The sequence below is a fragment of the Simochromis diagramma genome, unplaced genomic scaffold, assembly GCF_900408965.1.
Source record: "Simochromis diagramma unplaced genomic scaffold, fSimDia1.1 OVJJ01000482.1, whole genome shotgun sequence".
NCBI lineage: Eukaryota > Metazoa > Chordata > Actinopteri > Cichliformes > Cichlidae > Simochromis > Simochromis diagramma.
The window spans coordinates 109,863-124,557 of NW_024387303.1; the positions used below are offsets into that span (position 1 = coordinate 109,863).

At 44.6% G+C, this 14,695-nt stretch overlaps 1 protein-coding gene across 4 annotated transcripts in view; it reads left to right on the forward strand.

Annotated features, from left to right (window-relative positions):
• Positions 1–7,164, forward strand: part of lamb4 (laminin, beta 4) — a 117,020-nt gene extending 109,856 nt beyond the window's left edge. For all 4 annotated transcript variants that reach the window (XM_040004125.1, XM_040004127.1, XM_040004126.1 and 1 more), the window contains one exon: positions 6,699–7,164. In XM_040004125.1, the coding sequence (XP_039860059.1) occupies positions 6,699–6,832 (134 nt within the window). In that variant the 3' untranslated portion in view covers positions 6,833–7,164. The remainder of the gene's footprint in view (positions 1–6,698) is intronic.
• Positions 7,165–14,695: the final 7,531 nt, after the last annotated feature.

Genomic DNA, 14,695 nt, shown 5'->3' on the forward strand with positions numbered 1-14,695 from the left:
CTCCCTGCATAAAGTGAGTGGGTGAGACCGGTGACACTGGAGCCAGAGCTACAGGTAGCGGGGGCACCGGGGCTACGGGGGCCTGAGCTACAGGGGGCACCGGAGCTACGGGGGCCTGAGCTACAGGGGGCACTGGTGACTCTGGAGACCGAACTGAGAGGGGCACTGGTGACTCTGGAGACTGAACTGAGAGTGGCTGCGGGGTAGCTAACCGAGCTGAGAGTGGCTGCGGGGTAGCTAACCGAGCTGAGAGTGGCTGCGGGGCAGCTAACCGAGCTGAGAGTGGCTGGGGGCAGCTACCGAGCTGAGAGTGGCTGCGGGGCAGCTAACCGAGCTGACTGAGCAGAGTGTGTCTGCGGGGCGGCTAACTGGGCTGCCGGTAGCTGCACAGGCGATAAGCAGCTCGCGTTGACATCCGCCACACAAAACACAGCCCCTGAATGAACAGTCACAAAGTCTGGAAAAGACACAGAGTCCTCACTCACCACAGCCGGTGAAGTAGAAGTCCGAACATCCGGCTGTGGGGTGGCGCGCCGGCGGTGCGATCGGCGTTTCCTCCCCGCAGACAGCTCCGACGGGCCGGGCAAAATCACGTCCGGCGAGTCGGGCTGCGAGGTAGTAGTGGCGGAGAGAAGGTGTGGTGTGAGGTGGAGAAAGGCCTGCATGGTCGGGGAAAGCGATTCCAATAGCCATGGCAGGCCGGAAAAGAGCCGTTGCAGCCGATTTTCCGCTGCGCGGCGAAGCTCTTCCGGGGGGTGTTCCAGCCATAGGCTGAGAAGATTCTCCACAGTGAAAATGATATCGTCCTTTAGCTCCTCAGAAGGGTTGCAAGCTGCTGGGTCCATAGTGGCTGGTTCGTACTGTCACGGTTTGCCGGGGCAAGCCGTGTGGAGTTGGAGAAAGGACCCAAAAGGCGGCAGCTCTGGTGCAGGTGAGTATTTATTTACAGGAGTGGGTACAAACAGCAATGGTGGGTGAACATGATATATAGAATAGTTATCAGCTATTTTGAAACAAAAAAAAGGCACTTTTTATCCATAACAAGAACTCTGTAACAGCAAATGAACTGTATAACAGAAAACGCAAATGCTATTTATGGTCTCCTCAAAACAATGATAAGAAAAATAAACTGAGCCAATATGGCATGTTTGTTAATACAGGGATACACATGTTAATGTGATCTCTGGTCTCCCACTCAGAGACACAGGTCTATGAGTGTCCAGCATTCAAATGGCTGAGGACACTGAGGGCCCTCTTCGTGTGAGAGAAAATCTGCTCACACAGATATGTAGAGCCAAATACTGTCAATAAGGCCTCTGCAATGTTCTGAAGACAGTTAAACTTGTCAGGTAGTGATGTCCAGCAGGTGAACATGCAGCTCCATGAACACGCAGAGCTGTGGATTCCAACTGAGTTTGACCCCCACAGAGTCGAGCTTTTCAGTTCAGTCAGCTGCATTTCAATGTCCTCTGTGTCCAGCCAGTTAATGCGAGACAAATCCAGCTGCTCATTAAAGCTTTCTGATTTGATGAGAAAGGAAAACATTGGTCCATACACCTGAAAGTCCCGAAAACGCATTGTGAATTCTGTTTTGAGTCTTGGGATGTATCTGTATCTGTATTTCCGCGGTGCTCATGCTGGGTTGAGCAGACAGCTCCTGAAGCATTCGAAAAACATGTGTTGAAATAACTGCCAGCTAGCAACGTCTCTCTCACTGGTAGGCTAAGTTATTTTTAGCCAATTACAAGTTGAATCTGGTAGTTGGGGTTGTTAGTAGGGCTGGGTATCGTCACTGATTTCTAGAATCGATTCAATTCCGATTCACAAGGTCCCGAACTTATTTGATCCAGGATTCGATTCGATTGGAATCCGGAAATTTTGCCTCAGACAGTCAGAAATGTTATAATTCTGATCACATATCAGTACATTTCCATATTTTTATATCTATAAAAAGAAAGCTGACTCTTGCGAGACTTTTATCAAAAGTGTAAGCATCACAGCAGAGGCCTTTGTGTCAAAGTAACTGAGGATAAAACACAGAAAAACATGAAAGCGACTTTCCTTGCCTGGTATTTTATAGCAGATAACCTTAAAAAATATTCTGCAGTAGATCAAAAACAAAAGAAAGTCATTAATCAATATATGAACATTACCTGATGCTGCTGAAGTGAAGCAGAGCAAAGTTACAGAGCTTTTATTAGAGACACAGCTAAGCATTTTGCAATTTTGCATAATTTTAAAAAGTTTGAATTTGTTCAGTACCCTTTTGAACAGCAGAAATTAGGCTTTCTTTTTAGAAGTAAGTAAAGGGGGGGGGGGGGGGGACAGCAGCCGACAGCGCTGTAAACAACCGTAGACTTGTGCGTAATAAACAAGCGAATAATGCAGAAAACAGATTTTTAGACGGGAAACTATTCCTGAGAGAGAGAGACAGAGAGCTCTGCGGGAAGTGTGATTATATCGTGGTGGAAGCAAAAGAGCAAAAGTAAGAGGTAATTCATGACCATGCTTATGTGAACCGTAGTTTGGATCTTCTTTTGCTGCTGGTTCAGTCAATATTGTTTGGACAGAGATAAACCCTGCAGCTTCAGAATCTAGTGCAAAAAGGGCGTAAACACAAAGCGCGGACCTGCCGAAACATCAGAATCAGCGAGCTGTCGGCTTTCTGCCCCGACTGTGTCCGTGCCGTCGGGTGAGAAAGGCGACGTTCTGGTCCGTCGGCACTTTGTGTTTACATCTTTGTGCAGAATTCTGTGTTCCTGCTCTCATTTACTGTTTTAGCTGTTTGGTGGTTGTTGAAATTTTGTGAGGTTTAACCTGAGATTCTGGCGTTTCGGGCAAAATAAATTTATATTTAAAAATCAATTCAGGATTTTAAAGAATCGGTATCACGTTATCCAAGCTAGAATCGATTTTAATCGATAACTTGATAATCAAAACCCACCCCTAATTGTTAGCTAAGATACCGTTATTAAGAAGCAGCACAACTAATGTGTCTATGCGAGCTTATTTGCGATGTGCACCGCTGGCCAAGCCATTTATTTGTTAATGCACCTTCTCAGATTAATTCACTGCGTGTCGTGCCCAGGGCTGGACTGGGACAAAAAATTGTCCCGGGCATTTTGCCTAGAGACCGACCCACCAGGTATTGTAGGAAAAGCCATAAAGCCTTTTAATGAAAACAAACACTGTTGTGACAGTGCTGTACACTGTCTTGTTGGTATGATTTCTATACATTTTACATCAGATGAAAACTTTGGTTGTAAGATTCAGATAATTATTTAATAAAAACTAGACATTTTAAATGAGAATAAGAAAGAAAAGTATTTCTTTGTGCCCCCCTCTCCCTGTTAATGCCCTGCCTGGCCCCCTGGCAAAACTTTGCTAGACCCGCCCCTGCACAGTTACCAGCTGTTGGCTACTTAGAAAAGGATCCTGGTGTTATTTGTCTCTCAGAAACAGTTCATAACTTCAACTCATTCATGTCACCTAAAAGGTAAACCTGTTTCTCCATCACCTGTTCGGCTCTGATGATTCAGTAAGGACATCTCCTGGTTTCATCTTCATGTTTCCCTCTCACCACATATCCAAACCATCATGACCAGCATAGACTCCATGTCTATGTCTCTGTGTTTCCTGTTTTATTTTGAAAGAGTATGGTGTTCTTTGTTCATTGTAGTTAGTGCTACTCTCCCCTGTATTGTCATTATGTTTCCTTCTAGTCAGCTGTGCTCTCATGTGTCTCCACTTCCCCTGATCACCTCATGTGTGTATTTAAGTCCTCAGTCTTCCTTTGTTCGTCGCCGCGTCATCTGTTCAACTTCCCCCATGTTACGCCAGGTTTCAGGACTCTGTGCTGGTCATGTCCATGTTACTTACGTATATACGTTTCATAGTTCCTTGTTGTTCCAGCACAGAGTCCTGTTCACAGTTGCCTCCGTCATGTGCATCATTGTCACCCTGTCTTAGCCTTCCCTGCTGTCTGAGTTAAGTGTCAGTTCTTAGTTTTCCCAGTTCAGCTTCTAGTTTAGTTTTGCCTCAGTGCTTTCTGTTGTTTGCCACGTTAATCAGCCCAAATAAAGGCTCGCTTTTCGTTTCAAGTTCGGTACTGTCTCCTGTCTGTGTCTGCACCTGGAACCTCACACTCCCACACTCGGTCCGCCCACCGCAGACCATGACAAGCTAACAACAGCTTCTAACAACAATTCTAACAACAGCTGATCAAGCTCAAACGTGCTGCTGATGTTTAGCGCACATCCGCTGGTTTCCTTTTTCTGGCGCAAAGTGGGAGATAAACAAACGAGAGAAAAAAGCTGATCAGCTGATCATTGATCAGTTTCATGATTGAAGTAGCAACAGGAGAGGGAGGGGAGAGAATGAGAGAAGAAGAATAAATCCAGCTTTGTGTCTTTTTCCATTCTAGCTGAAGTCCGGGACAAACTGTGTTCCTTTTCATCTCAATACGAAACACGTAATATTTTCTCTGAATGCGGGACGATTCCGCCTTTTTACGGGACGGTTGGCAACTCTACTAACTAACCTTACAGTGGGGCAAAAAAGTATTTAGTCAGCCACCGATTGTGCAAGTTCCCCCACTTAAAATGATGACAGAGGTCAGTAATTTGCACCAGAGGTACACTTCAACTGTGAGAGACAGAATGTGAAAAAAAAATCCATGAATCCACATGGTAGGATTTGTAAAGAATTTATTCGTAAATCAGGGTGGAAAATAAGTATTTGGTCAATAACAAAAATACAACTCAATACTTTGTAACATAACCTTTGTTGGCAATAACAGAGGTCAAACGTTTACTATAGGTCTTTATCAGGTTTGCACACACAGTAGCTGGTATTTTGGCCCATTCCTCCATGCAGATCTTCTCGAGAGCAGTGATGTTTTGGGGCTGTCGCCGAGCAACACGGACTTTCAACTCCCGCCACAGATTTTCTATGGGGTTGAGGTCTGGAGACTGGCTAGGCCACTCCAGGACTTTCAAATGCTTCTTACGGAGCCACTCCTTTGTTGCCCGGGCGGTGTGTTTTGGATCATTGTCATGTTGGAAGACCCGGCCCCGTTTCATCTTCAAAGTTCTCACTGATGGAAGGAGGTTTTGGCTCAAAATCTCACGATACATGGCCCCATTCATTCTGTCCTTAACACGGATCAGTCGTCCTGTCCCCTTGGCAGAAAAACAGCCCCATAGCATGATGTTTCCACCCCCATGCTTCACAGTAGGTATGGTGTTCTTGGGATGCAACTCAGTATTCTTCTTCCTCCAAACACGACGAGTTGAGTTTATACCAAAAAGTTCTACTTTGGTTTCATCTGACCACATGACATTCTCCCAATCCTCTGCTGTATCATCCATGTGCTCTCTGGCAAACTTCAGACGGGCCTGGACATGCACTGGCTTCAGCAGCGGAACACGTCTGGCACTGCGGGATTTGATTCCCTGCCGTTGTAGTGTGTTACTGATGGTGACCTTTGTTACTTTGGTCCCAGCTCTCTGCAGGTCATTCACCAGGTCCCCCCGTGTGGTTCTGGGATCTTTGCTCGCCGTTCTCATGATCATTTTGACCCCACGGGATGAGATCTTGCGTGGAGCCCCAGATCGAGGGAGATTATCAGTGGTCTTGTATGTCTTCCATTTTCTGATGATTGCTCCCACAGTTGATTTTTTCACACCAAGCTGCTTGCCTATTGTAGATTCACTCTTCCCAGTCTGGTGCAGGTCTACAATACTTTTCCTGGTGTCCTTCGAAAGCTCTTTGGTCTTGGCCATGGCGGAGTTTGGAGTCTGACTGTTTGAGGCTGTGGACAGGTGTCTTTTATACAGATGACGAGTTCAAACAGGTGCCATTCATACAGGTAACGAGTGGGGGACAGAAAAGCTTCTTACAGAAGACGTTAGAGGTCTGTGAGAGCCAGAGATTTTCCTTGTTTGAGGTGACCAAATACTTATTTTCCACCCTAATTTACGAATAAATTCTTTACAAATCCTACCATGTGAATTCATGGATTTTTTTTTCACATTCTGTCTCTCACAGTTGAAGTGTACCTCTGGTGCAAATTACTGACCTCTGTCATCATTTTAAGTGGGGGAACTTGCACAATCGGTGGCTGACTAAATACTTTTTTGCCCCACTGTATGAACAAATTAAAGTTCACTATCAGTAACATCATAGCACCCACCCAGCTGTATAGAAACTCCGTCATGCTAGCTAGCACGCAGTACGAGTTATTGTAACTGACTGTAAAAAGTCAGAACAACGAAAATAAACTCCACCTAAACTTGGTTTATATCTGACCCAGATAGACTGCAGGTCATAACTTCTTACCTGAAGCTCAGTTCACCTGACACTCGGACCTGCGGCCGCCTCGGGTCTCTCCTCCTCCTCCTGTCTTCCCCTTCCCTCATCCACCTGCTGGCCTCTGTGGCAGCTCCGCGATAGCCACCACCAAACAAATTAGAGTTATTTTTACACGTCGGCCACCACCTTTCATTGTTTACACCGTTACAAAAAAAAGAAAAAAAATCATCGGCCCATAAAAACGAAAAATCACCACGCGTGCCCAGGGTTGCCACACCCTGACACATACACACAGATAGATAGATAGATAGATAGATAGATAGATAGATAGATAGATAGATAGATAGATATGAATTCTTCAAATGAGTTTCTTTGTGTTTCTGCAGACATGGAGCAGAAGATCCAGCAGCTGCTTCACAGAAGAAACCAGAAAGCTGCTGAAGTGTCCGACCTGCTGGAGACGGCTGAGTCAATTCGACAGGAAATCTCCACTCAAGTATACACTGAGTGTACTGGATAAATATACTGTGATAAAAACCAGTGAGTACTGCAAACAGCAGTGCTGCCCAGAATCTGCTGTAGCTGAATTTAATCAGAATCTTATTCACTGTTTGTACCTTTTTTTCCTTTTGTTTCAAGTTTTCAAACTTTTTAAAGTTTTTCTGATGAGGTTTTGAGTTGTTTTTAAATACAGTGTGCTACAATACAACTGAAGACATGCCTTTAGAAATATGACGACAGAAAACTACACAGATGAACATTTTTCAATTATTTTGTAATAAACTCTTCATCGAATAGCTTCATGCCTGATATGACAGAAATGTCCAATTAAAACTTTATGGATAAAACAAATATTAAGACTTGTTATATTTATGTTTGGATTTGGTTTAAATCAGTAAATCTGACAGACACAAATGCCTGAGTGATGCAGGAGTCTCTCTCCATTATCTCTGGGGAAATTGAGAGCAATCCATTACCTTTCCTCTCCTACAGTTACTCGTTGATGTAGTCACCTATGTAAGATGAACTTTTTAGAGCACTGAACTCCTCCTGCTGTTCCTTTCTGATAATAACTGTAACACATTTCTCAACCATTCTGAGAAAAAAGGCGATGGACATGAAAGATGGTCCTCAGTAGAGTGAGTCATTTATTCCCTTTGCTCCAATTGCACTCAATGACTTAACTACAGTAATGAGTAAAATGAATTTTGTGTGATTGACCAAGAAAACTTACATAATAGGCTAAAAGGTTTGCCTGGTGTCTCTGGCTCCTGTTAGACTGGGTTTATTTCTACTGGTGGGACCTCTCACACTGCATCTCTAACCTGTAGGGTTCCACAAGGTTCAGTTCTGAGTCCATTATTTTCTTTCTGCTTTCTGCTCCCTTTAACCTCCTAAGACCCAAACTCTTCCACAACATGCATTTTTAATTTCTCTTTGATATTTGGGCATATTGGGGCCCGATGAATGTAAAAACAAAGAATTACCAGATTTTTTTACCTTATTTTTGTTTTTAAGAAAAATAAGAGCCACAAATGAGGATATTCATTTAAAATTTTGATAGAACAGTAGCAGTATAATGTCCTCGTTAGTGGATATCAGGCCCTTGTAGAGCAAAATTGAGTATTTTGGTCTAAATAACCCAAAATGTGATGTCCACATATGTGGACGGCAAGTCCTAGGAGGTGGCATTATTCAATCTTTTAATAACATTTTTCATTATTTCTATGCTGATGACATTCAGCTGTACATGTTTTTTAAGCCTCATGAGCTGGATAGGCTGTCCACCCTAGTTCACTACTTAACTCAGGTTACTGATTGGCTCTCTAGCAGTTACCTTGTTTTAACTCCCAGAAGGCCTGAGACCATAATTATAGCCCTTGTAAACTAAATCCAACATCAGTCAGCTCCTTGCTTCTTTTTGTTTAACTACTAAATGTTAGTGTAATAATTGGTTCTTCTCTGGGCTTCGACTCTCATGTAAAATCTTTCTCTCATTCTTATTTATTCCATTTAAGGAACATGTCTAACATTTCTTCTCTTCTTTGCATTCAGATTATTTTAATGCCCTGTTTACCATCTTAAATAAATAATCTCTTTCAAAAAAATTATGTGGGCTTCATAGATAATTAAGATTTAACAAACCCCCCAAAACGTGACTATCCAGAGTTGGGTCCAGGACCCCAAGTTGTTTCTCTCCTACTGGTATCCCCCCACAGAACGCTAGACCCCTTAGAGAGTGTGTCTGCAAAAGACAAACCAAAACTTAACAAAAACACAACACAAAAATCACAAAGAAAGAACAATAGTGTCCTCAACAGCACCAAAGAGTAAAACAGTGAAATGTGGATTATTAACCATTAGGTCTCTCTCTTCCAAGTCTCTGTTAGTACGTGACTTAATAATCAATGATAATGATCAACAAATTGATTTACTCTGCCTTACAGAAACCTGCTTGCAGCAGGATGATTATCCATCCATCCATCTTCATCCGCTTTATCCGAGGCCGGGTCGCGGGGGCAGCAGCCTAAGCAAAGAGGCCCAGACCTCCCTCTCCCCAGCCACCTCCTCCAGCTTATCCGGGGAAATACCAAGGCGTTCCCAGGCCAGCCGAGAGATATAATCTCTCCAGCGTGTCCTGGGTCTGCCCCGGGGCCTCCTCCCGGTGGGACATGCCTGGAACACCTCACCCAGGAGGCGCCCAGGGGGCATCCTTGTCAGATGCCCGAACCACCTCAGCTGGCTCCTTTCGATGTGGAGCAGCAGCTGCTCTACTCTGAGCCCCTCCCGGATGGCCGAACTTCTCACCCTATCTCTAAGGGAGAGGCCAGCCACCCTTCGGAGGAAGCTCATTTCTGCCGCTTGTATCCGCGATCTCGTTCTTTCGGTCACTACCCACAGCTCGTGGCCATAGGTGAGGGTAGGGACGTAGATCGACCGGTAAATTGAGAGCTTCGCTTTTACACTCAGCTCCCTCTTCACCACGACGGACCGGTGCAGCGTCTGCATTACTGCAGCTGCAGCCCCAATCCGTCTGTCGATCTCCGGCTCCCTTCTCCCATCACTCGCGAACAAGACCCCGAGATACTTGAACTCCTCCACTTGGGGCAGGAACTCATCCCCGACCCGGAGTGGGCACTCCACCCTTTTCCGGCTGAGAACCATGGCCTCAGATTTGGAGGTGCTGATCCTCATTCCCACTGCTTCACACTCGGTTGCGAACCGTTCCAGTGCGAGCTGGAGGCCCTCACCCGATGAAGCCAACAGAATCACATCATCCGCAAAAATCAGAGATGAGATTCTGAGGCCACCAAAGCGAAAGCCCTCCGCCACTTGGCTGCGCCTAGAAATCCTGTCCATAAAAATTATGAACAGAACCGGAGACAAAGGGCAGCCCTGGCGGATGATTATGTTAGTTTAAATGAATCAACACCCCCGAGTCATTCTAACTACCAGAAACCTTGAAGCACAGGCCGAGGGGGCGGTGTGGCAGCAATTTTTCACACCAGCTATCAATAAACCAAAGACCCAGACAGACTTTTAATTCATTTGAAAGCCTGATGCTTAGCCTTGTCCACTTCAGCTGTGAAACTCAAAAACCTGTCTTATTTGTTATCATCTATCATCCACCTGGGCCTTACACAGAGTTTCTGTCAATACTGTCGACCATAATATCCTATTAGAGCGATTAGAACATGCTGTAGGTGTTACAGGTACTGCACTGCAGTGGTTTGTATCATATCTATCTAATAGACTCATTTGTACATGTAAATGGAGAGTCCTCTTCACACACTGAGGTTAATTATGGAGTTCCACAGGGTTCAGTGCTAGGACCAATTCTGTTTACATTATACATGCTTCCCTTAGGCAGTATCATTAGAAGACATAGCATACATTTTCACTGCTATGCAGATGACACCCAGCTCTATCTGTCCATGAAGCCAGATAACACACAAAAATTAGTTAAACTGCAGGAATGTCTTAAAGACATAAAGACCTGGATGGCAGCTAACTTTTTGGTTCTTAATTCAGATCAAACTGAGTCCCAGGGCAGCTGTGGCTACAACTGTAGCTGCCTCCACCAGTGTGTGAATGTGAGAGTGAATGAATAGTGGAATTGTAAAGCGCTTTGAGGGCCCCAAAAAGCGCTATATAAATGCAATCCATTATTATTATGGAGCATCAATATCATTCTTTCACCATAAGATACAGCAGGCTTTGGTGAACAGTCATGGAAATTTTCAGGTCTCTGTGGAAATCCATCAAAAATATATGACAAGAGAAAAAAGTGCCTCATTTCCAGAGTTTGAAATATGAAGAAATCTGAGCGAGAGACAAATTTCCTACTCTCAAACAAACGTAATTCATGGCCAAACGGTAATAAGTGATAAAAGAAATTCTTGAATTGTGAGCGTCAGGAGTGTCTGAAGATATATTGGCACAAGCCTCATGTCTTAACTTCACTTCGTTAAGGAGATATGACGATTCAAAAATGCATCTCATTAGAGAATTCCAGCGGTGATTTCAAGGACATTGCTTGAAATCACCGCTGGAATTCTCTAAATAAATGCATTTTCGCAACCAGGTTTCTGTAAGGCAGAGTAAGTTGATTTGTCGATCAATTATTAAGTCATGTACTAACAGAGACTTGGAGGAGAGTGGGTGGTGGTAACATGGCACCTGTGTTTGGCTTGGCCGCTGTTGCTGCTCTGTGCATTTGTCGACGTTCCCGTTTGTTTCTTATCACCTCAGCTCTGATATACGCCGATGGTGTATTTGCTACTCAGATTTACAGTTCACATACTTTGTTGAGTATCAAAGTATGTATGGAAAAAACATTTGACAGCTGGCAGAGCTACCACCAAGCTTTCCCTCCTCCCTTTGTTTGCCCTCCGCCCTCTCCTGATTACCTGTACCTGTTCTTGGCTCTACGGATCTAGGAGCAAGAACAAGGTTAAGGAGATTGTCTAGAAGGGGCTGTAGGTCTGGTGTTCAGGCCAAAAGGAAATGCGCCCAATGGAGGGGATTTCTCCATGGTCTGTCAGTCTACAAGACCACAGTTTCACAGCTGAGGGTACTGGGAGACTACGTCCTCATTCTAGGTGTTTGCTGCCAGTTCCCTGTCAATCATCTGTTGATGATATCAGCCTGTAACCTCTGCTTCTGATCGCTCTCCTCAACGCTCGCTCCATAGCCAACAAATCATTTGTATTGAATGACTTTTTTTTATCAGTAACAGTTTGGATTTTATATTTCTTAGGGAATCCTGGCAGTGGGAGAATGAATTTATTCACCTTAATGAGCTCTGCCCGGTCGGCTGTCACTTCATCAGGACTCCGGGTTTGGACCGTTGTCATGGTGGACTTGCCACTGTTTTCCGGGACAGTTTCTCCTGCAGAGATTTGGACTATGAGACTTTTCCTTTCTTTGAGTCACAACGTCTTAAGGTCGGTTCATCAAATATATTTTACTGTGTTTTAATCTACCACCCTCCTGGCCCCGCTGGTGTTTTTAATCCAGGATTTCACAGACTTTTAGCCTCCATTATTGAACTGGAGAAAGTCTTGATGATCTGCGATTTCAACCTGCACATGGATGATCTTAGCTGTAGTATGGCCTCTGACTTTTTATCCATTGCAGACTCTTTTAATTTTATTCAGCATGTCTCTGGTCCCACTCACGTTAAAGGCCACACCTTGGACCTCGTGTTTTCTCTTGGCTTAGACATAACTAATCTCTGTGTTAAGGATGAACAAGTGAGTGACCATTCTTGTGTTATTTTTAACCTTAGCTTCTGTAGTGGCGAATTTCTGTCCCAAGCTTTGAAAAAATAATTCTTCCACTTCTTAATGTGAGCTGTCCAGATTTATTTCTGACTCATACATACAAACAAATGATGTCACGGTCAAAAAAACATGTAACATAATAACTGAAACATTTTCAAAAATATTTCTCTATAGACTGGCTCTAACATTTCCAGCCCCCTAACTGGAGGGTGTGAAGACTGACAATTAGCGAACACTTACAAAGGAGCCAAATAACATTAACTCTTCCTATATCACACATGGTGATTCAAATTATCTTTCACAAAACCTGTAACCGACCAAAACATATACAGTATTTTCTCATTCCAACTTACATGACATTCTCATAGATCAAGCATAGCTTGTCAATGGGTCTTTCTAAGGTGTTAGTCTTTGTCTTGATGATCACACGCCGCACCAGACCCTTAGCATCTGGAATGACACAAAGAACTCTCCCCATCACCCACGAGCTTCTTGGTGCTGACTCGTCGACCACCATTACAATGTCCCCCACAGTGAAGTTCTTTCTGACCTGAGTCCACCTTTGACGGTCTTGAAGCATAGGCAGGTACTCGCGCACCCACCTCTTCCAAAACAAGTTAGCAAGATATTGCACTTGCTTCCAACGGCGGCGGGAGTATGAGTCTTCCTTTCTGAAACGTTCAGGAGGCAAAACCGGCTTTTTCTTCATCAGTAGGAAGTAATAATAATAATAATAATGGATTGGATTTATATAGCGCTTTTCAAGGCACCCAAAGCGCTTTACAATGCCACTATTCATTCACTCTCACATTCACACACTGGTGGAGGCAAGCTACAGTTGTAGCCACAGCTGCCCTGGGGCAGACTGACAGAAGCGAGGCTGCCATTTCGCGCCATCGGCCCCTCTGGCCAACACCAGTAGGCAAGTAGGGTAAAGTGTCTTGCCCAAGGACACAACGACCAGGACAGAGAGCCCAGGGATGGAACCGGCGACCTTCCGGTTACAGATACGCTTCCCAACCCCCTGAGCCACGGTCGCCCACAAGTGGTTATGAATCAGTGGTTCCAGATCTGTTGGATCATCTGTTACTGTAGTCAGCGGCCTGTCATTTTCTACTGACTCCACTTCACACATCAGTGTCAGTAAACCTTCATCATTGACCAACTGTTCCTTCAGTATAGACCTCAGGACCTTCCTCACGGTTCTGATATGCCTTTCCCATATTCCTCCACAGTGAGAGCCAGCGGGTGGATTAAATACCCACTGGATTCCCTTTTGCATGAGACAGTCTAGGACAACCTTTAAGACCCAAAGAGCCATTTGGACCCGGTTTCCACGCAAAAGAAAACACTGGGAGCCGCAAATACTTTTTGACATCTAAAATGAAGATAACCACTGTATATATTGTTTTTTACCTTTGTGCTTTGTGTGAACAACTAAGGTGTGCTGCTTATGAAATCCATGAAGTGCTACAGAGAAAATTACATTTTATTTATGTAATTAACACATTTTGAACTCTTAAAGAAATATAACAAAAGGAAAGACACCAACCTGAACTAAAATGATCCATGTAGCAAACAAAAACTGTTGTCAGCCACCACCCTTATATCGCCTTTGGGCTGTTGGAGCCTTGACCTGCTGTTACGGCCCTAGCAGGGCCGCCTCCTGAAGTTGTCCGTGTGGGCGTGTCCGACCATCTCTCCTGCCTTAGCTGCCACCTTTTTTCTTTTGTGCAGCTGACTCTCGTCAGTAATTAAAAGTATCTAAGCCCAGGGACAGGTGAGCTCTGGGCCAGAGTGCCATTAGTGTGGTTACAGCTAGTGAGCTGAGTGTTTGTGATGTTTGCAGCTAGTGAGCTGCACTCTTTTTGACTTACTTTGTACTTTATTGACTGACGCTTGAGTTTTGTTTGTTTCTTTAAACGGTGATAGCGGCTTGTCCGTCTCTTTTAGTTAGTATTAATAGAAACTTTAATAAAACTCTTTAATGTAACCCTTTTGCCTCCTTGACTCCTTTTTCTGACCGGACACCTTTTGTTACTTCCCCCTCACCGCCTAGACCCCTCAGGGGAACGTAACAGCTGCTGAAAAATGAAAATTAGATATTTGCAAAATTCTGCCTAAATATGTATTTTACCTGGTTAAATCGTGGTCTGCAGCACCGCTGCAGGGGAGGCGGACGCACCTGAGCGGCACCCGCAACGCAATCACGCCTCGCTGCCTTAACGTCTGCGCTGTCTGTGCTGTTGTGTTGTTGTTGGTGTATGTCGGGCTGTGAGCTGAAAAGCTACAGCTATGCGGACAGCAACCGTGTGTGAAAAGTGGTCAATAAAGAGATGCTGAAAAGCGGGTTCATGCAAACATCGTCGGGTCTGCCGTGATATGTTTACAATGGGACTTCTGTTCCTGAACCTCTGCGCACAGCGTCTGCAGATCGGGGCTGTACGAAGTCACTTTCATCTTTACAGGACTGTAAGCTGTCATCTGTGAGGCGTGAGCGCTGTTTGTTTTTAACACAGTTCACGGTGGAGAACAGCTGCTGACAAAATGTGGATCCGAAGATCCATAACTGACCTACCTGGGGTTGAAAGTCTCGA